The 27,997-nt window shown below is 36.7% G+C and overlaps 1 protein-coding gene across 4 annotated transcripts; it reads left to right on the forward strand.

Moving 5' to 3' along the window:
• LOC121858733 (elongation factor 1-gamma-like) lies at nucleotides 1-26,272 on the forward strand. 4 transcript variants are annotated; one of them, XM_042355365.1, is made up of 10 exons: nucleotides 1-65; nucleotides 5,606-5,755; nucleotides 7,442-7,577; nucleotides 10,740-10,951; nucleotides 11,053-11,241; nucleotides 14,483-14,601; nucleotides 21,678-21,797; nucleotides 23,930-23,979; nucleotides 25,671-25,795; nucleotides 26,073-26,272. In XM_042355365.1, the coding sequence occupies exons 1-10, from the start codon at nucleotides 27-29 to the stop codon at nucleotides 26,226-26,228; spliced, it is 1,296 nt and encodes a 431-aa protein (XP_042211299.1). In that variant the 5' UTR covers nucleotides 1-26; the 3' UTR covers nucleotides 26,229-26,272. The 4 variants fall into 4 exon arrangements, with proteins under 4 accessions (XP_042211299.1, XP_042211300.1, XP_042211297.1 ...); XM_042355366.1 differs by having other exon boundaries at nucleotides 14,486-14,601; XM_042355363.1 differs by lacking the exons at nucleotides 21,678-21,797; nucleotides 23,930-23,979; nucleotides 25,671-25,795; nucleotides 26,073-26,272 and adding an exon at nucleotides 14,807-19,451.
• The last annotated feature ends 1,725 nt before the right edge of the window (nucleotides 26,273-27,997 follow it).

The following is a 27,997-nucleotide window of genomic DNA, read 5'->3' on the forward strand; positions in this document are numbered from 1 at the left end:
CTGCAGAGGCTGCGCATGCGCCAACGATGATCCGTCCTCTCACAACAACCATGGCAGCCAGCGGGGTGAGTAACAGAGATGTCCATATATATCCCAAGTTATTTCTTCAATCATTAACTGTGGATGTAATTGGGTGCGCTGTAATGGTTTGTAAAAACTCGTTGTGAATACTTGTTGTAGTTGGAGTGACAGTTTCATTGAAATTTTTCTGATATTCTTTGAAAATTGTACAGCCGGTATGATGGCTTTCGTGAGCCTAGTGAAATCTTGTATGGTATTTGTACGTGATTGAAGTGGCCCTATAGCTTACTGCAGTTGACCTGTAAAGGTAATATTAAATGCGTTATGACTTTGTGTGAACAACCTTCTCATATTTGTTAGTTGCCAGAATAATGTTTGAGGAGTAAAGCATTGTTTAGAAAATATCCACTATTACTGTATAATGAAGGACGCAAAACACATTGTATCTGGAGTTGCCTTCTAAATGTTACTGAACGGCAATTAAAATAGTCCCAAATTGTTATATTCACCTTACTTGTATATTTGGCTTGGCCTAGACACTTACAATATGTCAGGAGTGAATGAATTACTACATGTGTTAAATTGAAGGGCTAAGGATCGCCACTTTTATACCATCTGTCATTGCATCATGATGCACGTGTTGGATTTAATTCACAAAGGAAATTCTGCTGGCACAGAAAGAAAAAAAAATCTGATGTGCAATCCGCTGGCAATGTCCCATTAAAGTACTGTACTGTATTGCAGCTGCCATTAAAGGTCCTTCAAGGAGGCTAGGGTCGGATTGTAATTGGCTGCAGAAAACACATAGGTTAACGTGAAGGGACCAACCTCCATTACCCATTATTTAAAGAAAATATTCAGGGATGATGTTATTACTCAGAATCGGGCAGCAGACATAATTTTGGAATAAAATCTGATGGCAGACATATTAAGTGAATCAAATTATATTATAACTCAAAGATTGAGAACCACAATGACATCAACCATTGTGTACAGTAATCAATATGAGACTACTGTATTGATTTTTGATAGTGTATGAGAACCGCTAACACCAGAAGTTGTTAAATTTCGTCCATTTTAGTATTTTTATAGTAGTTTGCACAACATACCTACCACCTACTCTTTTATCATATTCGAAACATGTCAAATTTTAAGATAAGTTTCTTCTATTACATTACCGTCGGAAACGTATAATAACGGAGATAGCGCATGCCAAATCTTTCTCCGTTTAATTCCATTAATCTTCAGCCATTATCGCCTACCCGACCTCCCATATGCGTTCCCGTAAACATCACGCGACCAATCAAAAGCTTTTTTTTTCAACCAATTAAAATAAATTGTGGTTTCTGCTTTTAGAATTTGTGGTATTTTTTGCCCAATCAGATTTGATTGTGATTTTGGGTCTCATGCTTCAAAATTCAAATTCATTTCAGACTATGGAAGTCTGTGATAAGAACAACATAAGAAAATAAGGAGTCTGCAATAGGCCGGTTGACCTGTGCATGGCAGCTCCTGTCAAGAGTTACTACCACTATCATTCATGAATCTCGGTCTGACTAATTACCCAAATGTAGCCGCAGTGAAGTCAAATAATGGTCCTACAAGAATAAATCGGACTGCCAACCACTTCTCGACTAGTATTTGGTGTCACAAAGTCACAAAAAATTGGAAAACTTAATTTAAACTGAGTTAATAGATCGCGTGCTTGTACCGAGGGAGCGAGTAATTACCCAAATGTAGTCGCAATGAAGTCAAATGATGGTCCTACAAGCGTACATCGGGCTGTGAATCACTTCTCGATTATTATTTGGTGTCATAAAGTCATTTATAAAATTGGTAAACTTAATTTAATCTGAGTTAGGTTAGGTTAGGTACATGCACTCGATCTATTAACTCAGATTAAATTAAGATTACCAATTTTTTGTGATTTCGTGACACCAAATACTGGTCGAGAAGTGATTGGCAGTCCGATTTATTCTTGTAGGACCATCATTTGACTTCATTGCAGCTTCATTTGGGTAATTACTCGCTCCCTCGGTACAAGCACGTAATCTATTAACTCAGATTAAATTAAGTTTTCCAATTTTTTTTTTTACTTTGACACCAAATACTAGACGAGAAGTGATTGGCAGTCCGATTTATTCATGTAGGACCATTATTTGACTTCATTGCTGCTACATTTGGGTACATTTGGGTAATTAGTCGAACTCATGAATCTTGTCTGGCCTCCTTTTAAAAATTTCCACCATTCCAGCACTTACTACAAAGTTGCTAAGCTTGTTCCACTCATCCACCACTTTATTTGTGAACCAGTTCCTTCCTATCTCCCTCCTAAACCTAAACTTATCCAACTTAATTCCGTTGCTACGAGTCCTATCCTGCTCGGATATTATAAGAAACTTTATCTCTATCGCCTTTATTGATTCCTTTCACCCACTTAAATACTTTTATCATGTCTCCCTGCATTCTTTGTCTTTCTAGGGAATGCAAGTTTAGTTTCTGTAACCTACCTTGATATGAAAGGTTTCTAAGTCCCGGAATCATTTTTATCATGCTTCGCTGCCCCGACTCCAGTGAATTCATATCCATTCTATAATAAGGGCACCAGAACTGAACCGCATAATCGACTGGCTAGCGCAAGATGTAGTTGCAATAAGACCTCTGCATTCTTATTACTTACACTTCTAGATGTAAAACCTAATACTCTGTTTGCCTTATTTCGAACATTAACGCACTGTTTTCTAGGCCGTAGGTTCGGGCTTACAAGTACCCCTAAGTCTCTTTCACAAGTTGACTTCTCTAGATTGATGTTGTTAAGGCTGTATACATTGACAGTATTTGTTCTTCCAATATTAAGTACGCTACACTTTCTGGTGTTGAATTTCATTTGCCATTTTTCTGACCACTCCTGCAGTTTATTTAAATCTTCCTGAAGTGCATTTGCATCCTACCCTGAATTAATCTGCCGCCCTATTTTGGTGTCATCCGCAAACTTGCTTATGTCACTTCAATTATATGGAGTTAATTGTGCGTTTTTGGGAAAAACGAACAATCGATAGCATTTTTAGATCTCTTGGTGTTCTCCCGACCGCAGTAAAGATTTTAATTCGGAATAAGGTAAGAAATAAGTGATTCCTTCATATGGTGAAAGTCTGGTTACATAAAATCACTGAGAGTTAGGTTAGGATAGGTTAAGTCAGGATAGGTAAGGTCAGGTTAGGTTATCCAAAAAAAGGGTAGGTTTATATATTTTTCTAATGGTTTTTGTTGTGTTTTGTATTCAATTGGCCATGATTTTTGTTAGGAAACGCCCCACCCAAAATCCCGGTTCCCAACAGGATCCTCTATCTTGTTGGGGGTAGAAGGGGGCGATAACTAAAAAACAGGCAATTTCTGATGGATATCAAGGTCAGAATCAATCAAAACACACAAAAATATACTAGAAAAGCATAGTTTTGACTTTATAACTTGTGTGAATTTCTATAAATTTACCTTACATGTTATTAGCATTACAGGCATATAGTATTTTGAAAGGCGAAGTTTACTAAAACCTAATGGTATTATCATTTCGGTCGCGGATTTTAAGTTTTGGAATTGGTAGTTTAGACAATTCTAAGACTTTTCTTAGTATTTCACTTGTTGCCAACAAGTAAACGGTTTACGGTCCATTCACCCACACATGGGAATCGGTTTGCCCACACTTTGTCAATTTCTATTTGCTTATTCATTTCCCCCATCCTCCACGCTCTGCCCACTACAGGTGATTTATGATTGTAGATAGAGAAAAACTAAAAAATGAGAAAACTACTGATAATCAAAATAAAAAGTTTTGCTTCTTTTAAAATACTCAACTTACTGTAATAAGGACGTCAGGAAAATATGAACAAAATTGAAAAACTCCTGGTGGTAGCGGGCAAGGATAATGTACTAGTAAGGATAGTTCACCAATCACACTACACAGCTCTGTGATCTCACTGTTGTAACACGAGTCATCTGGTAACCTCCATGTTTACTCGCATCTGGTCCCAGGACCAGTGTATCAACAATTATAGATATTTGTGTAATATACGGGTGCACTAGCAATGCTCAAATCCCAAGCAGAGCACAGCAAGTATTACAGATTTCCCGGCGATAAGAAAGCTTGTGATAATGGATAAATGCCTGCAAGCGCTCTGATAAAATAAATGCCACATTAGGCTAGCTGAGAACTTGTTTGAAGAGATTTTGTATTTCTTTTGTATTTCCTTAATCTGGAATGTCTGTTGATATCCAGTATTTATAAGGTGAGACATTTATCTTGCAGTATGTGGCCAAAAAAACTGGACATATTTAATAATCTTGAAAAAATGAAAGTACATTGGTATGTGGGTTTCAGGTGTCAACACTGTGCTGGTTTCAAAATGCAAAGGAAGATTTCTTTTATTATCTTAATTCTGCAATGTCAGTCAATATCAGGTCATCCAGAAAATAATATTGACAAAAATATAAGAAAAACCAGTTGCATCACCTAGTACAGGGGGCCCCCCTAAGTTTGCGGATTTTTACTTCACTGTTCTCGGTTATTTGCGGATGTACCCTAGAATGTCTGTGGGTACTCTAAAAGTTGACGGCATTTTAGCAGCTGGGACAGGGAGCCATTTGTCTACCCTCAAATCCGTTCTCTATTACAGTCCTTTATTAATAGAGCACGGATGGAGGGCAGATCGTCACATTTTTAATAAATTTGTTTCAGATTATTTGTGAGAGGATTTCCAATTATTCTTTATCTGCACCTGTATGTGTTTTGTATATGTATGTAGACACAGTATATAAATGTAGTATATGAGGTAATACAGTAGTTATATATGAATGTATTATTGAAGTGCTGTTAGGGGTGCTGATGACTTGACCTGCACAACTAAGGTAGTAGAATAATGTATAATGGGATGTGGAACAGCTTACCATTACACAGTATGGTACTTTGATATTAAAACTAGTGCTGGCAGAAATTACACTACAAAAATTATATAAAATAAATTGCCTAAAGATAATTGGTAGCCTCAGGTTATTTCACCTGATAATTAAACACCCTTACTAGGAGGGGGGGGGGGTATTTCTGATTAAGCTCGAATTGGATATCATTAGGGTAGTTAATATTACTGTAAAATAAGCAGGGGAACCAATCTTGATGTAATTCAAATAAACACAATTCCAAAACAGAATTTGAAATACAACAATAAATAAGTAGTGTAGATTTTCAGAGTACCTAAATCAAAACCTTATACTGTACCAATATCAGTCAACCCAAGTATACAGTACTTGTAAAAGCCAACACTAGACAGTAAGCAATAAGGTTACCTTATAAGCCTAAACAAAATATAACAAAGATCACCTATCACCTGATGATTTTCCCAGCTTATTTTCTTAAAGGTTTACTACCCTAATTCTATCACAGTTTTATGCACAACTTCACGTGCAGTTGTAATTAGTATAGCTCATGTTTTTCTTGCTATTAATGTAACCTTTCACACCTCAATTCTCATAACTATAATTTAGACACGTTTTCTTTTCTCTCTGAAAAAATAAATATATACTATTTTTGCAGACGCTGTACACTTACCCAGAGAACTTCAGGGCCTTCAAGGTCCTGATATCTGCCCAATACAGTGGGTCTAAGGTCAATGTTGACAGCAACTTTGTTTTTGGCGAGACCAACAAATCTGAAGCCTTTTTGAAGAAGTTCCCGTTGGGCAAGGTAAGGTAGCTACCCAGGAGTGACTGTTAATGGGGCAGGGTTAGGAGGAGATAAAGATGAATATGAGGGCTTTTACAAGTGGAAATATGCTGTTTTTAGTATTTTGAAAATGGGGAAAAGTGCAACATTGTCACTGACCATTTCTTTTTAATGTAATGAACATGACCAATTTCGTTAATTCATTTTAAATTTAAAGAATTTAGCCATCGGAAGTATTAAAAATTTTTTACAATATATTAATTGGTAATTTAGTTTGTCCTGATTGTAATGTCTTTTTTCAGTGTTTACTCTTATTCTTATTCATACGTTCTTGTCCCTTTTACGCTTTCACCTTATTTATTTGAACATTTATTTAACTGTGTGTGTATGGGAGTTGGGAGAAGAGAGAGCGATGAGATGACCACGGCGGTGTGAGAAAGGAGAGGGGGGAGGTGTGTGGTGTCAGTCTCTCCCTCTAGGGTCGGCTTGTCCTTCTCTGGTAACCTAGGTTGAGAGAGGAAGAGAGGGAATAATAAGGATAATATAAGAGGAGAAACTAAGAATAAATTGGGAAATGTTAGAATTGAGTTATTACTTGACTCACTGCATCATATAAGCATTCAAAGTACTATTTTTGCATAAAACTTCTACCCAGTGCCACTGAGGGGAGACTGAAAATGCTCTTGATCATTTCTTTCATTTATTTAAAACAATATAATACCTTACAATGGATTATACCAGTGTACTCACAAATATGCCATGATCAGACACAAAACGTTAATGCAACTACAATTCCAAAGCCAGACGGTCCATTTTGAAAAGGGCATACAGTACTTGTGTGCTTGATGCTGCAGGTCTTGGTCAATCAGCTCAGTGTAGGCCTACACTGAGGGTGGCTTTGAGATTTTGGCTTAAAAACTGTTTTCTACTACTTGAATTTAAACAATGCTGTAAAACACGATATTATTTACAAAAAAAAAATATGACAGCTACACTGTGAAAATGTTACATTACTAGAAGATATAATATTTTGAAAAATTAGCAGGCAAACCTATTTTAACTTGGAAATGAAATGGGGAAAGAATATAGTTGACAAAGTGAAGAATGAAATGATGCTGGAAGCCTGGGAATAATTGCAAAAATGCTAAAAAACATCAGATGATGTAGAGGGTGACCAAATTGACTAATACAGTCATGGATGATTGTAGTGTTCCAGATTGGTAGAACATGGGCATGAAGCTGTTAGATCAGGTCGTGTGAGATGTGAAAAGAGTGATTTAAGAAATTGAAAAGGATGACACTAAATGAATTAAGTTCTTTGTGGAGGCAGTTCTACTGGCTGAGATGGTTTGGGCATGTGGAGAGAATGAAGGAGACCAACAGTCAAAAGGTGCACGAACTTAAATGTGGAGGGGAGGAGAGCCAGGGGTAGGCCAAGAATGACATAGGGAGAGGTGAGAAACGGCATTAAAATTAGGAAACTAATAGGGCTGTACAGTGTGGAGAGCTAATTCTGACAAAGAAACTGCAGCATGGACAGCTGCTATCAGGTAACCATGGCGAACCCATGTAAGCTTGGAAAATTTACGTAAATTGGTGATGATAAAATGTAATTTATTTCTCCATCCTCTTCCTTCTTAAAATTCTTCCATTTTTCTGAAAAGTCAAATTCAGTAGCAATAATGCTGTTTGCATCTTATTTTGTAGGTGCCTGCCTTTGAGACCAGTGATGGCAAGTGCATCTTTGAGAGCAATGCCATTTCTTGGGCCGTTGCTAATGAACAGCTTCGTGGCAAGTCTGCCATGGACCAAGCTCAGATTGTGTCCTGGATGAACTTTGCTGGTAAGTTGGTGTCTTCTAGTGTTCTCTGACCACAATTTAGACCCCAAGACATTTGTCGCCTTTATCGCTATTATACCATTCATTCCAATTACATTAATATCATATGTACAGGTAGACCCAAATTTACAAAGTTTTAATTTATAAATATTCAGCTACGAAAAAAATGTCCAATCCTTTGGTTTATGAACGAAAACCCCTATTTTTTTCTACATCAGAAGATGCTGAGTTGCTGACACAGACATCTCGGGGCTTCCTGCACCAGACCTGGTTAGTTTATAAAGTCAAATTATAAACAGCGTATAAGAGTGGTTAACAAGCAAAAAATATTAATTTTACTTATCATGGCTCACAGGATTGTTATGTGTAGCAGTATCAAGATGCTGACTTAAGATATTTTGACTGGAGATAGTGATGTTTATTTTCCTAGAGTTTAATCTGAAATTGAACAAAATGCGCTAGATTCATTTATAGGAGTCCTAGTAACGATGAAAATATGCTAATGATTATATATTTTTTTGCTACTAAAGTACTACCACCACCACCAGTCTGTTTACATGTATAATAGAGTACAGTATTGGTTTTCCATCATGAATCACTGGAAAGAATAAAATGTTAAATGTGTAAGTTTAACATTTATTCAAATAAAATTATATAAAAATCAAATTCATTAAAAGCAAAACATCTCAAGATGCATACAGTATACTGTATGTAGTGTAGTAGAGCTACTGTTGATATTAGTTATGAAAATAACTCCATGTAACTTGGCTGGGCCTCAGTCTTGTTCTGCATCAGAACCAGTGGTGCAGTTTTCTCAGGTACTGTCTCCTCCATTGCAGAAATTTTTTGTTTATTATCATCATTAAGATTTGTAAATAAAAACATGGTTTGTATCTTGACTTACGAGTTTTTTGGGGGGGGGGGGGTGCATACGGTAGATTTAAGAAAGGTCAAGGTCATTCTGTAATTTTAACTCTTTTGTAAGTTCGGGTATACCTGTCCTCTTAAAAACTGTTTTGGCCTTGGAGACACATTGCTGTCTCCATAGCCCCATTCTTCCACCACCTCTGTCTTGCCATTCTCTTCTATCATCCACTTACTTTTACCACCTTAAAAACCTTAGTCATTTGTGTTCAGTACTTTTCATGTCCATGCTGTCTTGTCCAGGTATCCCCCAATTTATTATTGGGGTTACATTCCCCCTAAAAATATCCATCGCAGGTTGAAATATCGTAAATCAGGATCATTATAACATTGGGTTTCAGTGGGTTTCGTTCCCAGCCAGTTGGACCCACTTGCATCACCGAAAATATAATTCCTACAGTAATACTATACCTACAACACAATAAACAGCACTAACCACATTATCAAGAACAAGCCTGTTCATCATAACATGTCCCCTTTGAGGCTGAGGGGACTCATGAAGGTGGAGTGGAGACGCTCTCCCACACAGCCTCTGGGGATTCTAGTACCTCTTCACAATGTCATGTTTCACCTCCAGAGAGACAGTATTCCTGGGTGCCATGGCCTTCCCAGACATTTTCAGTTACACTGCTCACTTCAGTCATAAAAGCAGAGCGAAAACACTTGTCACAAAACGGAGTGAACAATGAAACGGCTGACACTGCTCGCATCATGTAAACAACAACAGAGGCAAAGCACTTTGCAGTCACAAAAAACCAGCAAAAACTACTTAACAATCACCAAAACAGAGTACATTGTGAACATTGGTGATGTCCTCTCACTAAGGTAAAATAAAGGGTACCGTATTTGCCGGCATATAAGACGCACCACCGCATGAGACACACCCCTAATTTACAAGGATAATTTGTGGAATCTTTATTAATATGTTTCATCATACAATTATTGAAAGTGATTTTGTAGGAGAAAACATGATTTTGTGCATGTAAATACAATATATACAATACTGGAATCAAGTAGGAAATCATATATACTGTAGTAACATTATACTAACCAACTCTGCCTCTGACCAGAGCAGCTGTGTGGATTGTTTATATTTTGGTCAAGAGAATTACCGACAGGATGTGAAACTCGTATTTTTGGCTGCGATGTTTTGTGTTGCCGCGATCTGCCACCAGGGTGTAGCACCGTCGCTAGTGTTTTGGCATCGACTCATTGCAAATGGCTGACTGGCGGCTGAACTTTCTATTAACATTTCTTTAATCTTTATAGAGGCATTTTTCAGTTAGATAATAATCAAATGTTTCTTAAAGGTAATACAGTCATTAGATAATATGACATGCATCTGGTGTGGGTTACGTTTGCTGGGGAAGGAGGTACAGTGAGATGTTGTGAGCTTACGTCTGCCATTAAGCCAATGTAAGCCATTATTTATGTCTTTGGCAAATTTGCCCTAAGTTTGTGATAATAGATTGTGATAATTTTGCTTGTTTTTCATTTTTTTATTATTTGTAATATTATTAGTAACACAATTTTTGTGCTTAGTGGACTACTGCTCGTCCCAGACTCCCTAGCTAGGCACCTACGGTGCTCGGTCTCCCATCCGTAATATGGGTGCATTAGACGCAGGGTAATTTGTGATACATTAAAAAAAAAGTTTCTTATTCGCCTGCAAATACGGTAAGTAACAACACGGATACTGACCAATTATCATTGAGCTGCATGATCACAACCATGGAACAAAGATTGGGACTGTGGTGCACTGGGTAACCGTGAGGGTAGACAGCAGCTGACAAGTGCACCAAGAGATGCTTTCCATATTCTGCGTTGGCTGGACGATGACTATCGTTCATGGAAAATTTTTTTTTTACCATAAATAGGGGGTGGTCTTATTACATCACCATCGTTAAAGAGAGATATCATAGGTAGGGAGATTGTAAATTAGGAGATACCTGTACAGTATTGGAATTTCTTATTCCGCTCACATTTCTGACCCCAAATGCTGTATTTCCCCAAATACTGTATTTTTCTGAAGTGCATCATTTTGTCAAATGCAGATGTGCTGGTTGTGGAACATTTGATCCAGCAACTCTATACAGTATATCTAGTGTACCATAAAGATTGTTGTTTGCATTGTACAATGAATATCATAGAAAGTGTTATGAAAAGTGTACAGTAAACTTAGGAGTTTCCCAAGATTATGCTAAGGCAGTGAATTCTGTAAATATTTCAATTTTATTGCAGACAATGAAATTTTACCAGCTTCTTGCACCTGGGTCTTCCCATGCCTTGGCATCATGCAGTTCAACAAAGGTAACTCTGAGCGTGCCAAGGAGGACGTGAAAAAAGCACTGGGTGCCCTTAACACGCACCTTTTGCCCCGCACTTTCTTGGTTGGGGAGCGCATCTCTCTAGCAGACATCTCGGTGTGCTGCACCCTGCTGCACTTGTACCAGGTACTGAAATAAGATTTTACAAAGTATCATTGTACAAATTGGACTACATCTGTATTTAAAAAAAAAATCAATGGATAGTTACATTGTTTCTTATTTTGCAGTATGTCTTGGAACCAGCTTTCCGCAAGCCCTTCCAGAATGTTAATCGTTGGTTCACCACAATGATTAACCAACCCCAAGTAAAGGCTATCATTGGTGATTTCAAACTGTGTGAAAAGATGGCCCAGTTTGATAACAAGAAATTTGCTGAGGTTCAGGGCAAGATGAAGCAGGGTGGTGGCGGTGAAAAGGTAATTGTTTTTTGTTAAATGACCTTGAGCACTGTAGTCTTAGTGAAGACATGCATTATCTGCATAATTTATTGACTATTTTGGGACTGGGAGATGAAGACCATTCATAATTAAAGCATGCATGTAGGGGATTAGTAGTAGTGTGAGTTATTCCTTTGAAGTGTTTCTACATTGCTTGATTATCCCGGCTCTGTAGCGTCAAACAAAGGATAAATTAATCCCATTCTCTTGTAAGTTTCCTCTCTTTGAGGTTTTGGAACAGCCAAGGAATGGAACATATTATTTAATCTGAAATATCTATTTAGAACACTAAAAAAAATTGAAATTCAAAACTGGTTGTCATTCTTCCTGGACATCTATCATTCTAACTTTTAGTTAGTTTGTAATGCTTGCCATTTTCTAAGTCTATGCAAGTACAAAATGGAGTTTGCTCTTTCTTTTATGGATGCACTGGGTAGTGACTTCCCATCATGGCAAATAATTTTTAAAATCTGGTTCAGATTATCCAGCCAGATAGTATACTTTACTTGCTTATTTTTGTATAAATACTCTAGGCTAGGGTGACAGCAAACTTACACCTGCTCTCCTGCAATAGTCTAGTATCTTAGGTAGCTTACACTTAAATGGTCATTCACCTCTCCTATTTTTGTCCAAGAAACATTCTTAAAAGTTGTTACATAGCAGCCACATGTTACCTGTTTGGCTGCACACACTGTCCCTCCATGACTTACCTTGTACATTCTTATAATCATTATATATACTGTACTGTACATTATATAAGTTTTACTTTATTTATATCCAAAATTTTGAATTTTCTCAACTGAAAAATACCTTCACACACTACTTATAATCATTATGTATACTGTACATTTAAATTTTACATTATCTATATCCTAAATTTGGAATTTTCTAAACTGAAAAATGGTTATTTATTTATCAAAGACAAATGGTTTGGTATACTTGTACAATACTGTATACAGTATTCACTAGAATTTTGTTCAACTGGCCTAGAATGTAGGCTGATAAAGACAACCAAGCAGTTACAGCTGCTATGTGCTTCAATGACACAAGTCTATGGAGACTTTATTTTTCATGGAATTAACTCTAAAAATTAAATATGGTACCTATGGAAATTTTAAGGATACAGGGCATGGGGTTACGGCAAATTTCTGAAGGCTACTGAAAATATTTTAGAAAAAATCAACCTCTTGATAACTCTAAGCTGTATCAATAGGTTAGGATGATTACCCTACTTTTGGGGGTTAGTGGGAATTTCAAAGAAATGAAGGAGTCAAGCCCCTATTGGTCTGTTAAGTAGGTGTTATATTGTATATAGGTAGCCTTGGTAAAATGTGTCTTTCATACCCATGGATATTTACAATACTGTATAGAATACTATATAGACAATGATTGTTTTACTTAAACTACTGTACTATTAAAAGTGCAAATTCTTAATTTACACAAGATATAGTAAACTTCTTTCATCAATAGTTTAGTAGTAAAGTACTTAAAGCTTAAGGTTAACCAAAAATTTGCTCAAACAAAAATTATTTTTTTAAATAGTAATACAGAGTATATGCTTTAAATCAACAACAGCTTCAGCCAGACTAATAGTGTCTACATAAGTATGTTTACCTATACAGATACTTTGTATCAACAAATTTGCAAGAAATAACTAAACTGCACAGTACTTTATGAAATGCTAACCAAAACATTTTGGGTGACAACCACCACATCATCACCATTTGGACTGCTATAGCTTACCTTACGTCCTCCAGACCAGTGATTCTCAAACTGGGGCCCGCAAAAAGTTTTTGAAAAATGGTGTGTTAAACGTTTGTGAGAGATTTGGCGATTCCAATTCGCAGGATATTTTGGATGTGGCTTGAAGTGAACAAATGCTCTGGACTAGGATTTATTCATTGATTATTGACAATATTTGTATGTGTCATGGTATATAAGGGGTCCTTGGTTGAAAAAAGTTTGAGAACCCCTGCTCCAGAGAGTCACGCTAAAAAATTAACTACAATATAGAGAAAATTAAGACTAACAGTAACTAATAATAGTCCAACTCAGTCCTTTTGTTACCTGGTTTTATTTTTATCTTATGTATGTATACTTGCCGATAAAATGCTCTCAACACGTCATATTGCACTACTGTACTCGTACAGATATTCTGATTGTGACGCAATGTTTCATCTATCCTGTGTTCTATAAAGCAAGGTACATCAAAGTGTAACTTAATACTTGGTTTTTGGCCTTTACAAGGTATATATTTTTATGTTGTCTGTTTTCTCAGATGCTACCAGATATGTCGAGAGTATTTTGTTGGTGAATGTACCATGTACTGTATACTGTAATTATAAAGTTGAAAATTTTAACACTTGCTATTCAGCTGGATACCAGACAGTGAAAGTATCCACTATCTTGCTGGGTAGTCCATCTGATGTGTCCATACTTTTTACCAAGGGGGTAAAACCTGAATGATCAACTCTATATTCAACCCCCTCTCTCTTGAAAAAAATATAAGTAAGACTTGGCAATGCTTAATCTCTTGCACTAAGTGTTCTGCCAACAGAGATGCAGTACAGAGTACTTTAACCCTGTAAATGGTTGGTAAGGATTCCCAAGTCCACCCCAAATGTGCAAGACTGGAATGCTAGTAACTTCAAACATCCATTAATGATTGCCACTGTTCCTCCAACTAACATCAACTGCTGTTTAAAAGTCAAAGTTAGGCAAGGTTGCTTCAATATAGTTACTGGTAAGAATTTAAAAATATAGTCTCAGAATGAAGTGGTGAGTAAACAATGCGGATAAAATTTGTTTTTTGGCTGCCTTTCATTTGATAAAATCAATTACAACCTTATTATATGCTTTATAAATTTGTAGTTTTTGTTACCATAGGAAAGCTGAGACTGCATTATTTTCTTTTTATTTAGAAAATGGTGTTTTGTATAATTAAAATGCGTGTTAATTGAAAATGAAATTACTAATTTCAACTTGGAACTTAACAAAACATGAAATTTTCCCTTTTATTTGCTCAGTGATTCCTTACAAGATTTTCCATTTATAAACATTGATTAAATACCATAAATATCAATATGTCGTATGAAAAATTTGCCTGGTTATTGAATATTTTAATTTTTTCACTGGGTTTCTGGATTCTTGCTGACTGTGAGGGGGGGTTCTGGGTAGTGGGTTATAGGACCATGAAAATGTTAAACTTGCTTGTGTTCAGCAGGAGAAGAAGCCAAAGAAGGAGCAGCCAAAGAAGGAACAGCCTAAGAAAGAGAAAGAGCCTGCTGCAGAACCTCCAGCACCTAAGCCTAGGGATCCTCTTGATGCCCTCCCAGTTGGGTAAGTGTTTAGGAGAGCATCAGCTAGTTTCTTCCTCAAAAACTACTACCTGTAGTAAAGATCAGCATGATGGGGAGGATAATGTCTTAATATTGTTCCTTATTTTTAAATGGTGACCATATCAGGTAGGCATTAGTATATGATGCATTGATATATAAGGTAAGTTTTCTGAAGAAAGGATATTTAGACACATATTGTGTTTTAGGTTGAATGAGAGTAGTGCCCAGCTTGGGGATGGACAGCCCAGCACAGATGGAAGTGGGTTGACTCCAGATCCCACTTTGGTTCCTTCAGTGGTTGAGAAGGTTTTATTGGAGCATATTGAAAATATTCCTAACTTGGTATTTTTTGACTTAGAAACTACTGGGTTTCAAGGGGATAGTGACATTGTCCAGCTGTCTGCTGTGATTGGAGAGAAAAAATTCAATAATTATGTGTTACCTACTAAAAGTATATCATGGCAGGCATCTGAAATTACAGGGCTGACTTTCAAGTCAGGATCCTTGTACCATCATCATGTGAAAGTCGATGCTAAAAATCCAGAAGTAGTATTGCACTTGTTCCTCACTTGGCTTCAGTCTGTTTCACCTCTTGCTTTAGTGGCACACAATTGTTATAGATTTGATTCTAGTAGACTTTTGAATGTTATCAAGAGGTACAGATTGGAAAGAGATTTTGAAAAATTAGTTGTGGGCTTTATTGATACTCTTCCCTTGTTCAGAAAGGCTTACCCAAACCTTGAAAATCACAAACAGGAGACATTGGTTACACACATTCTTAAGGAATCATATAATGCACATGATGCTCTTGCTGATGTACAAGCCTTACAGAAGCTAGTAATTAAATCTCAAAGTGATCTGCAACTTACTCTGAAGGATTACTCTTTTACATACAAATCATTCGTTGCACTTAGGGAATATGAAGAGCAAGGAAGAATTAATTCACGGACATTAGACCCACTTGTAGCTTCTAATCACTTATCTGTTGGTATGGCAGAAACTATTGGCAGATCTGGATTGTCTCTGAGAGATCTAAAATTGTCTGTTGCCAGTGGAGGCAGAGACCTATTGCAACAGATCTTGAGCCAACCAAATCGGTTAGGAAAGCCTAGAGTCACGAAGAGCAGATCTGTTGTAGATAAAATACATAATTTCTTCACAAGTAGGGTTGTGGAAACAGATAAATTGAAATGTCAATTTGCTAACTTAACAATTTAACCTGATAACTGCAGTAGAGTGATTCGCCGATCAATCCTCCAATGCGCAAAAAAACACGTACAGTACTGTACTTCAAGGAGGTTACGCGACATCAAAATTGCTAGGAGTAAAATTCCTCAAAAATATATGGATGGCCCTCAAAATACAGATGGAGTATGAAATTTTCTATATTGCAAAACAAAACTGTTGTCAGTAGAAATAATGCAAGTTATCTGCTCTAGTGATAAAATCACAAGTCAGGCACTTAGCATTTTTCATAATACTATTCGTGCCATATGATGCATCGTTGTTTTTACAGTTAGTGGCACAAGGCTATGTGCTCAATTTATGTCCATTAAATGGTCACGTTTTCATGTCACAAAATAGTGACGTGCTCTCATTCCTGGAGTAACTCCTGTAGGTGATTTGCTTTTGGGTTTCATAATGGAGAGGATGGATGCAAAAATAAGCAGTGAAACAAATTGTCACATTTGCCTGTAAACAGCCAACTCCAATATGTGGGAAAGTTGGGATGTGCATTAGTGATGTTCTTTTCTGCTGCAAAATATATTTTTTTGTAAGTGTGGAAATTGCTTGTGTACATAGAAAATTTATTCCAAAGTTCTTTATAATTTGTGAAATTTTTTTATGCAGAAAGTATAGTAAGTAAATAGAGGAATACTTTTACACTTTGAGTTACTATGCTTTTTATTGTGAACACAGGCACTTTCATTATCATTTGGATATACAGGCATATATATCTTTAAACTTCCAAAAGAATTTAATAAATAATGACTTATATTTTTAAGTAATAATGGTCAAATGAATGCGCAATGAACAGGTTACAGCCTATACGAGCTGTGCTTCAGTTCAATGTTGTACCTTGTCCATTGTAGTTATAGTGTGTGACTGGGACACAGTCACACTTGCTTATTTCTCCTAGTGGATACTGTATAGTGTTTGCCCTGCCTTCGCCACTATTGATTCAGCTTCTGCAAGGGAAAGGAAAGTGATGTGCTAGTTAGAACAAAAGAGCTTTATTTGATAGTGCAAAGAGTGAGAGGTGGTGACTTGGATTTTATACCGCAAATTTTTTCTTTTACCGTAGTTATTATACATTACTGTATGGTACAGTATCAATTAATGATGAATATTACATCCCTGGGAACCAGCATGGTGATGCTAGGATGTTCTGTCCAATTGGCAATTGATGTGTGTATGACCTTGTAGCATAGAAGTAAGATGGGAGATGTACAAACAACAAAAACAAGTCATTTGTCATATTGATGCAGATTACATCATAAATAATGTATTAATGAGGTTATGCTCTAGCATATGTAATAAGATTTTTAATGTAAACATTTTGCTTTTGATGTTACTACTGATAGGGCTTTTAAAATTTTATACTCCAGATGGAACATGCCGTGAATGGAGGTCCTCAAACATGTTGGGTTGTGCAATATCGTGCCTTAGGTCAGAAAATACCATCCACCTCTATTTTATACATTATTTCAAGCCTGTTTAAATCACAATCTTGGGGGTGCTACAATACCGCTCACAATGTTTTAGTGTGGCAGCACTAACGCTGACTTGTTTTGAGCACGTGTGGCCGAACCCATACACGCGCAGGGCTACCAATGCGAGGAATGCCTGGGGGGCTTTTTTAAGTACTTCGTTTGTAGTGTCAGTTTGTTTCACGCAGGAAATGTAGCTGTAGTTTTTTACCGAGTGTACAGTACAGTGAACCCTCCATTAACAAGCGGTTCAGTTTACGAGATTTCAGCTAACGAGTTACCTCCTGTAAGGACTTTCAGTTCTATTAACGACAGCCTTACGAGAAACACGTCTGGTGCGCGCTTCAGCTGACCGACTCGTCCGCCAATAATCGGTTATATTTTTATCTTTGTTTCCAGTGGAGTAAGTATTGAGAAAGTTGTGCTTTTGAATATGTTTGCATTTTTACATTAAAATTATTGGTCATTCTGAAATTTAGTTAACATAATGATAATATAGTGCAGTGTTGGTTTAAGTAAAAACATCTGGACCCGGATTTTGGAAGATTCAGACAAAATTTTGGGGGTTCTCGGCTAAGAAGCATTCCCAGAACAGGGTGAAGGTAGATTTAGGCTTAGTTTTTATCTTATAAAATGTCAGACTAAAATTAGCAAAATATAACCTGTATTGCTGGAATCCTTGGAAAACAGCGAATAATTTGAATATGGGTATAGACATCATATATTTTGCACAAGAGATAAAAATTGTAGTCCTAAAGCGAAGTACATTTAAGTGCAAGTTTTTAAACTCGTATTTTTGGGTAGATATACTTAACTTTCTTCATTTATTTTTACTCATTTACATGCACACACCATCCTAAATACATATTGTTAATTCTATTACTGGTATACAGTACTTTGTCTGTACTTTTTAATTAGTTTTAAGGGAATTCTGTGATATGGAACCATAAACCCAATATCCCATTGAAATATTCAGTTTACGAGTGACTGTGGAACCAATTGTGCTCGTTAATGGAGGGACCACTGTATTCAATTGTGGACTAGATTCTTACTCAAGTGAACAGAAAATTGGGAGTATTTGTGAAAAACCAGCTGTCATATAAATTTGGTTATTGAAGACTTCCAGGTAAGGAAATGCCACATTTAAGTGGTTGCCAGTGAGTTATAAATGGATTAAGGTACTGTAGTAGATTTTGAAAGCCCCGAGTCATTGTACTTGCTTATCTCATGCTTAGTTTTAACTACGTATATTGAAGTGCTGAGTCCCGACAAATTATGATCAAAATATAATTTAGAGAATTTTTTTCTTGGATACTGTATAGAAGTATGCATTTACTGTGCTGCATTTATAAATTGGATACAGCATAATTAATAATTGGGTAAATATTTCTGGGAAAAAATATTGAGATTAACAAAAAAGTTTTAATGTGTTCATACTCTGATATTTGGTGCTATATCATGTGATATCCTCTTGCAATACCTGTAATTCGTTTGATAAAACCTTGAATCAGTATTATGGTCCAATAAAACCTTGATTCAATATTACTACTACTGTTAATAGTTTATTTTTTATATTGAGAGTCTTTTTGTGCATATTAATTTCCATTGTTAACATTAATTGAAAATGTATTATATACAGTATATACAGCCATCCCTTGGTTATAGCGCACTTGGTTATCATGATTTTCGTTATCATGCCTCCATCAAAATCTGCACACCTGCTGTTATAGCGCATTTTTCAGGCAGAGAATTTGGTTATCTCGCAGTTGCCTCCAGGTTTACGAGGTCTGTCCGGAAAGTATCCAGCCATTTACTATTAAAAAAAATTTTGCTTACCTAGGACAATGGCACCTTAGTCCCCTTCAAAGTACTCCCCTTGGGACCTCACACACTTCTCCCAGCATCCCTTCCACTTTTCAAAACAGTCTGTAAAGTCCTCTTTCGGGATCTTCATCAGCTGCCTCGTCGCATTCTCCTTAATCTCATCCACGGTCTGAAATCTCTTCCCTTTCAACGGCGATTTTAGCTTTGAGAAAAGCCAGAAGTCGCAGGGAGCCAAATTTGGGCTGTAGGGGGGCTGAGAGACCTGGGTGATACGATGTTTTGCCAAAAAAAACCCAGCATGAGACGTGAAGAATGGGCAGGCGCGTTGTCATGATGAAGCTGCTGGTGGCAGGAGGTGGCGATGACGAGGGTGGTGCAGTAGTCCACTGCCAAACCTTGCTAGTGCTTGGTGGTGGAGGTCACTGAGGGATGGCATTTCCAGGGTGGAGAAAGTGTTGATGTAGCCGGAGTAATCTGCTCCGAGCATGATTCTGGAGGCACTTTTCTGTACCTTCTCTAGTCGACGTTGTTGGGTGGAGTTGAGAGAAGATGACCAGGCTGGTGAAGCATACGTTAGTTTGGGGAGAATAAAGGCGTTGTAGATAGTCTTCAGCTCTGGCGTGGGTGTCCCAAGTGACCTAAGTCGTCGTAGCATGTAGAGTCGGTACGAGGCTGCCTTGATTGTGTTATTTACATGGGCCTTCCAGTCCAGTTTGTGGTCTATGGTAACACCCAGGAGTTTGGCAGACTGCACTAACTGGAGAGGATGGGCACCCACTGTGACTGCTGGAGCTTGCACTGGAGTGGTGGCGGTATTGATGTGCATGACTACGGTTTTGGTGTGGTTGATGGTGACCTGGTTCTCTGTAGTCCATGCCTGTAGCCTGTCCAGGGTACCTTGTAGCGATGAGTAGTCTGGTGCGGTGTTGTCCACTAGCCCCCACAGTGCAGTCATCCACGTACATCCACCTGTGTGGAGTGTCCGATAGAGCGTCGTTGATGAGGATGAGGAAGCACAGTGGTCCCATCTTGGTCCACTGGGGAACACCACAGGTGAAGTGTTGGAATGTGGAGACAGAACCCTGATACCTCACTGCCTGACGGTGTGTGTGTGTTACTTTTCTTTTTTGTTTTTCTTTTTTGTGAACTTGGCTATTTTGCAAAATTCCCAGCATGCATGCCGGTAATTTTTCGAAATAAATTACAAACAGGCTAACCAAAGTTCAAAACAAAACAGGACCACATAACTGTGTATCAATCTACATGAGCCATCCTAGCCTAACCTCTTACTTAACCTAACCATAAGGTTAGTTTAGGTTGTCTGTTTGCAAGTTGTTTTGCAAAATTACCAGCATATATAATCACACACATGCACTGTAATATATAGCACTACTATCAGGTAACCTAATGGATTGTATAATCCGAATAGGAGTAACCTGTTGGTGCCTTGTGTGTGCCTTTCATCCTGTGCACTACTATTTCTATCATATTCCTGTATTGTTCAGGTACTTGACCCTTTATGTAGTTCAGTGATCAGTGGTTTTTCTATTTCCTGTAGTGTGTACTCAAATGGCAAATAAAAAAATATAGTATTATTACAGAATTGTACTTGCACTTCCTATTTTTATGTAACTCTTAGGATACAAGAAGAAACATTTGCCTATGTGCCCTGTAACAGGTAAATCTGAGATGTTTCTGATTAAATCATTGTGTGATGTAAAAGCTGATATATACTGAAGACCACTCTGATTTTAATTTTCAATTGGGATATTGTTGAGAAGGAATGCTTTCCTGAACTTCTGGTTAGCTCATTTATATTTTGGCATTGGTAGGGCACAACGTTAATGAAATGTTAAGGCCATTTCTTGAAACTAGTTAAAGTACGTTAGTAGATTTATTCCATTTAGTTGAAGTTAATTGACAGGAAGTAGGATGCTTTTACTTGAATTTTGAATTATGTGGATTTTATAAGTAATGTATTGTATTGTACTGTATATGCAATTATGTGTTAATATTTGTCATATCTTCCTCATATTCTTCAGTGTAAGTTAACCTTTTAAATTGGGAACAATGTAGCTGTGTTTTGTCTGGGTTTGTTGTGATACAGCTTAAAACTAGGTTGTTTGTTGAGCTGTATCAGTCAACAGAACAGTTACCAATCCTACTAGTTGACTCGCTTAATGTTTTGCCAGGCACCACCAACATCCTTTGTGCTGACAGCATAGGACCAAATCTTGGTTTGTTACAATATTGTTTGATTTTTTCAGTTCCTTTTCATTAACACATGATGTACTGTACTTGTCTTTGAATTTTGGGTCTAATTAATAACTTTGGGACTTCATTAAATTAGTAGTAAGTTTAATGCTTCACAATTGTAGGGAAATTGAATTGTATTTCTAAGATAATATTAAGAAGTCACTCGGCTTGTATATAGACGAATATAAAATGCTTTGCTGGCAACGGTATATAAATTTTTAGATGGTTAACTTGTGAATAGAGGTTGTTTTCCTTTTCCTTAGTCTGATTAATATTGATCTTACAGAAACTTTAACATGGATGACTTCAAAAGGTTCTACTCCAACAATGATGAAGATAAATCTGTGCCTTACTTCTGGGAGAAGTTTGATCCAGAACACTACTCCATCTGGTACTGTGAGTACAAGTAAGTAACTGGTATTACCCTTTAATGGCAGACATGGTCAAGTGTTTTGTAAAATTTACTCAGATGCACCTCCAACAAATGTCAAATACTCATATGTATTTAATGTATAAAAATCTACTTTTGTTAGTATTCAAACCCTCTTGAATTAGCTAAGGGCATTCATGAGAATTTGACCATAATTTTTATATTCTACTTTATATAAATTTATTAGGCAAAAGTTCCACATCTATATTAGCACAGCTTGTGGTGTGATTGGGATTGCATTATTGCTACCAGATAATCATTTCTAGGTTGTCAGGAGTGAAAATACTCGTAAGCAAGCTTAAGGAGTAATCACCCTGATAGTAAATTATCACAGAATTAAAAATTCAAACAATTTAGTGCTTTCTGGGTGTCCTTTGTAGATGATTTTGTGACAGGTGTGAAAACTTGGATTTGCCTTTCAGTATGGCTGGTCATCCTGCTTCTGTATACTTGCCAAGGGATAACTTCTTGATTTTATTGCAGTTACGATGGAAAATTTTTCATGTATGGTAAAATTATATAAATTTCATCCAAGGCCTGTTCACTATCCTAACTATACCAACATAGGTTACCTTAACAAACTGTTAGTATGTTTGGCATATTCACATATAATAAGAATACAAATATTGAACAAATTTACTAATGCATCTGCAGGTTTTCAATGTATTTTCTTCTTATTATTGAAACATTCTTGATGAAGCTATTTTAAAAATGCCTTTATATACTTTAAGAGTTTTCTTCTCAAATTTTTATTTATTTTTTCCAAAGCTTTCTCCAGTCATGGGAAATCTAAGAGCATACCTAGATTGAAATCGATCTAAAAAATCCACGAGGAAAATTTTTTATGTTCCACTTCAGTACAGGTTTTAACAATGAGTACTGTAATTGACAAGAAATTAAGAACGATGCGGCAATTGCGCTTGATTCCAGTTGTCTTTGATTATGGCCCTGAATAAAATATAATGAGGCTGCACTATTGTGAAGGGGTTAGTGGAGATAGTCTACTAATCCCTTGTGTGTGGGATTGCTTCTATACCAAGGGGGTTAGTGGGGTGTACTAACCTCTTGTGTATTGGGTTGCCTCTGCACCGAGTTGAATCGTCTGGCGTTAGCCAAATAAAATATTAAAAGTGCCAGTCCTGTAGTGAATGGGTAAATAATGAAAGGATTTAAAGGGTCTACAGAGCTAGTCCCATGTTTCATGTTCGTCTTTATTTGTGAATGAAAAGTTGTACAGGCAGTCCCTGACTTGCAACAGGACTACGTTCCTGGACCCTGATCATAAGTCGATTTGCTTGTTAGTCAGAACTGTGTTAATTCCATAGTTTAGGTTAAGCTAAAGCTCAACCCCACCCATACAAAACAACAATATCCTATACATAAATAATATAAATACTGTAAATGAAGTGATGCTAAACAATATAGAATAATGAAAGCACAGGTTTTGTAAACAATTTAATTTTAATACAAATTTTGGGGATAAATCTATTGGGCCAACGTTTATAAGTGCGGATGATCTAAGTTAGACGGTCATAACTCGGAGACTGCTTGTATATGATGTATAGAGTGCATCAGTATAAGGTCACTTAGTGTTTAGAAATGATGCTCCTTTACATAGTACAGTAATTAATGTACCCCCTTTGATGTGTTTCCTGGCCACTGTATATTGAGTAGCTTGGGGTCAACCAAAGGGTAAAGCAATAACTTCCTCTACGACTTGTTACCCCAATTGTGGGCAAATGAGTAACCATTGGAATGGACAGTTGTGGGTATCTATTCATATGCTGGTGGCATTTAAATTGTAGCTGGAATTGTGTACTGTATATAAAATTTTGAAGATGTGCTTGAAAAAAAAAAGTATGTAGAGTATTGGGTTACCTGACATCACTTAACACTTCATATACAGTGTGTGTGTGTGTGTGTGTGTGTGTATATATATATATATATATATATATATATATATATATATATATATATATATATATATATATATATATATATATATATATATATATATATATATATATATATATATATATATATATAGACAAACCAAATTTACCATTCGTTTTGGTACACCATATATTGATAGCATTATTTCTTTACAGATATGCAGAGGAGCTTTCAAAAATCTTCATGACTTGCAATCTGGTTAGTGGTAAGTAAGAGTTATTTTAGCAGTACGATAATAGTGAAGCTGACCCAACAGATTGTTCATGGATGTATTTTATTAATGTTTTGCTTGGGTATTAATTTATTAGAAAGAAATCATTCCCATGGATTTTAATACCCTTAATATGTCAAACTCGTAACATACAAAAGGTAAAGTAACCTTGAACAAGTAGTGTGTGAGAATGAACAGAAAATGGATTACGGTAGTGGTGCTGACATGTGTGAAGCAAAAAAGGAAGAACAGATTTGTAATAGAAGGGGATTATCAAAGAACAACTTTTACAATAGTAAGAATGAATGACAACGAATGAATGGAAAATGTATATTTGCTCTTATTTTGGACTTTTATGACTTGGAGGGATCAAGTATTCAGGTCATCACAAAGACTTTTTTGATACTTGCTGTTAATTATTAGAATTCATGCATGCATATACAGTCAGAAATAAAAGTTCTCGAACAGCTGGTCATGATATTTCAGAAGAGCGCTAATGGCTCTTGTCATCAAAGAATGGTTGGTATGCCTGGTTGCAAAGTGACTCGATAAATTGTAATAATGTATGTTGCTTGTTTTTGTAATTATTTACAGGTGAAAAGGAAGTAATTTAATTTTCAATATTACTTCCTCAGAAAGCAACATTAAGATTTCTAGTTCATTTTGTCGTATTTCATGACACTTCGTTCAAGAACTATTTTTGCCCACTTTACATTGGTTGTGTATGTATATAACGGAGACCTAATTAATCACTAACCTGGAGGCTGCCACTATACAGAATCTGAAACATAGGTGTAAAGCAGGCATGAGCAACCTTTCCTCAAGTCATGAGCCACATTATGATTTAGGTATTTTTCTGTGGGCCAACCCACCAAAATTTATATGCTACCTTACTTAAAGGTAATGTTAATACACAAGAATAAATACGTATGTACAACAGACAGCCAGGCATGAAGGATAGGGTACTATGGAGATTGTCAACAAGGCAGAGACCTTTACCTTTGACCCATGTGACCACCACATGTGACCCTACTTGGACCTACCCAACCTTTGTTAATTTCCAAGTGACCCCCTGCAACATAAGCAGCTAATCCATCAAGCAGACCGCGCTGAACTTGGCCCGTAAACTCGTACAAGTTAAAATGTTTATATTGTAGTAGGTAGTATCAAACAGAGGTACTATTGCCTGGGAGGATATTGGAAGCATAATGTGTTGTCTAATGGTAGACCCTGCTGCCATAAGGCACTACAAAAAATGTGACCCAAGTCCCAGGTTGCTGATCTGACTTTCTGCCTCATTTACACACAATTGTAGGGTCTCAATTGTTTCTCTTTACTATTAACACAACATACATACTGTATATTGTTTCTCACTCTTGATTTAATTTTTTGTTTTTGTATTTATTCTTTTGATAAATGTTGCTTTACTCACCATAAGCTGGCTGCATGTAACTGAACTGCAGGCTGCATTAAATAGAATTACTCAATCTCTCTGCGGGCCGCACAAAGACATGGTCTGGGTCGCTTATGGCCTGCAGGTTTCCCATACCTGGTGTAAAGGATGCAAGATTGTGGAAAATTAAATGGATATGGCAGTTTTAAAGAATAATTATTCACAATTGGTATTCTAATTTTTAAAATTTCATTATGATAATGAACTACTTTTACTCCTACCTCCCCCCCAGGTATGTTCCAGCGAGTTGACAAACTTCGTAAGAATGCCTTTGCATCTATGTGTATATTTGGTGAAGACGGGAACAACAACGTTTCTGGAATTTGGTTCTGGAGGGGACAAGACCTGGTATTCCCAGTAAGTACATAACTTTACATTATTAGTTTTTTCATATCACTCAAGACTGCAATTGGTATTAGAAATACAGTATACACTTTGGAAATTGCTGTAGATGAGTGATTTTCACATGTTAGTGGTGTTGGTGATTAAAAGCTTAACTTGGACCGCTTTACTGATCTGCACATTGTTGATAATGTGAAATACCGTGTGCTTTATTGTTATACAGTCTATTGTGTTATAGTGGAATGATTTCATCTAAAATTTTCATCATGGGAAAACATTTTTTTATCGACAGCTTTGTGAAGATTGGACAGTCGACTATGAGTCTTACGATTGGCGGAAATTGGACCCCAATGCAGAAGAAACCAAGAAGTTGGTTGACCAGTACTTCAAGTGGATTGGAGAAGACCGCAAGGGTCGAAAATTTAGTGATGGCAAGATCTTTAAGTAGTGATGCTCATCTAATTAATTGTTCTCTTAAAATTTATATGAATATACTATTTTTCCTTTTCCCTAAAAATTAACGATAAGGTGAGGCATGACCTCAAAAAGAAAAAACAAGTAGGGGGCATGAAAACAACTATTGTTTAAAGTTGTATCATTGTCTAGCAAAAAATTATGCTGTACTTCTTGTAGCGAGTGTACGTGCATGTTGATTTAATATACTGTATTCTATACTGCGTGAAAATTAGACCTTATATCAGTTACTTTTATACAGTGTTTATATTCAAATACTGTACCTATACCATATATAATTTTCTTTCTTAATCCTATTCAAGTATAAATTTCAAACATATACACTTGCCACAAAAAATTCTCAAACAGCTGGGCACGACAGATTTCAATATGAGCACTATGGCTCGCCATTATAGTACGTACAGGCAAAAGGAAGTACCGGTATTTTGATTTGCAATAAAAGTTTCTCGGAGCAGTGTTCAAATTTATCATTCATTTTGTCAGTCTCTTACTTGGACAACACAACATACATAATATATCATTTCTCACTTGGTCGTTTTTAATGTTCTATTTATTTATGGTTCTATATTATTATCATTATTATTATTATTTAATTTTTTAAATTTTTTATAAATTTTATTTACTATGAACATTATTATAATTTTTATTGTTATTACATCCCCCACCCCAGGCCCTGATGTGAGTCAGTGACCTGTGCCCGCGTGGGCTAATCCCTGTAAAAAAAAAATGCTCATGATGCAAGGAGAATATCCACCAGCCACACAAACATGATTAAGTTTTGCTCCCATAAGTAGATAGAAAAATGGATGGTGTGATTGAGGCATGGGTTATAAGATGGGGGGTTTTGAATGATGTAAATGAAGAATGGGTGGTGTGACTAAGGACTATCGAGGAGGACAAAATTCTAGGTGGAGACAACATTTAGGGACGGGACTTAAAAGACTAAAGGAGATGCCCCAGACCTGCTGCCCCTAGAGGGCAGACGGTTCGACACAGCACTGACCCACATTGTGTTCACAGAAGAGGGTATTAGAAATAAACTGTCAAAGCTAAAGGTCCATAAGAGTCCTAGTCCTGACATGGTGCATCCTAGAGTGCTAAAAGAGTTGAGCAACGAGCTTACCAAGCCCCTGAAGATCCTGTTTTGTAAATGCCTGGATGAACGAAAGGTCCCCAGTGAATGAAAAGTGGCTTATGTGAGTCCTATCTTCAAGAAGGGTGATCGTCACTCAACGAACAACTATAGACCGGTGAGCCTGACCAGCATAATATGTAAAGTACTTGAGAGTATTATCAGACATAAGATTCTCTGATCATGAATTAAATGTTTGTAGGGCGAAATAATTGAATGTATAAATATTTCGATTATGATCCCCATTCAACCTTCCCAAAGGAGCAACAGAGGTACAGTAAGTGTAATGAGGCAAATAAACGGTATTATTGCGTTTTGAACCACATTTTTATCTTCTGCATCATTCATATGAGGTAAGGTTAGGGCCTAATCCTACCTACCATAAGGACAAGGTTAGGTTTAGTTTAGTAAATTATGTGGTTGAGAAATAGTTCCATAGCAGTTGGCCTGTTGGGGAGGCAGCCCCATTGAGTTCGCTTATTTAGAAGGGTGTAGGATCGCGATTTACGCCAGAAATGGGTATTATGAGAGAGTGCCCTTAATCACCGACCTTTTTGTGTGTTCTTTCATATTCTTGGCCCAAAATAGGGTGGATGGTATTTTTGCAGTTT

The sequence above is a fragment of the Homarus americanus genome, unplaced genomic scaffold (assembly GCF_018991925.1).
Source record: "Homarus americanus isolate GMGI-L3 unplaced genomic scaffold, GMGI_Hamer_2.0 scaffold74, whole genome shotgun sequence".
In the NCBI taxonomy this organism is placed as follows: domain Eukaryota; kingdom Metazoa; phylum Arthropoda; class Malacostraca; order Decapoda; family Nephropidae; genus Homarus; species Homarus americanus.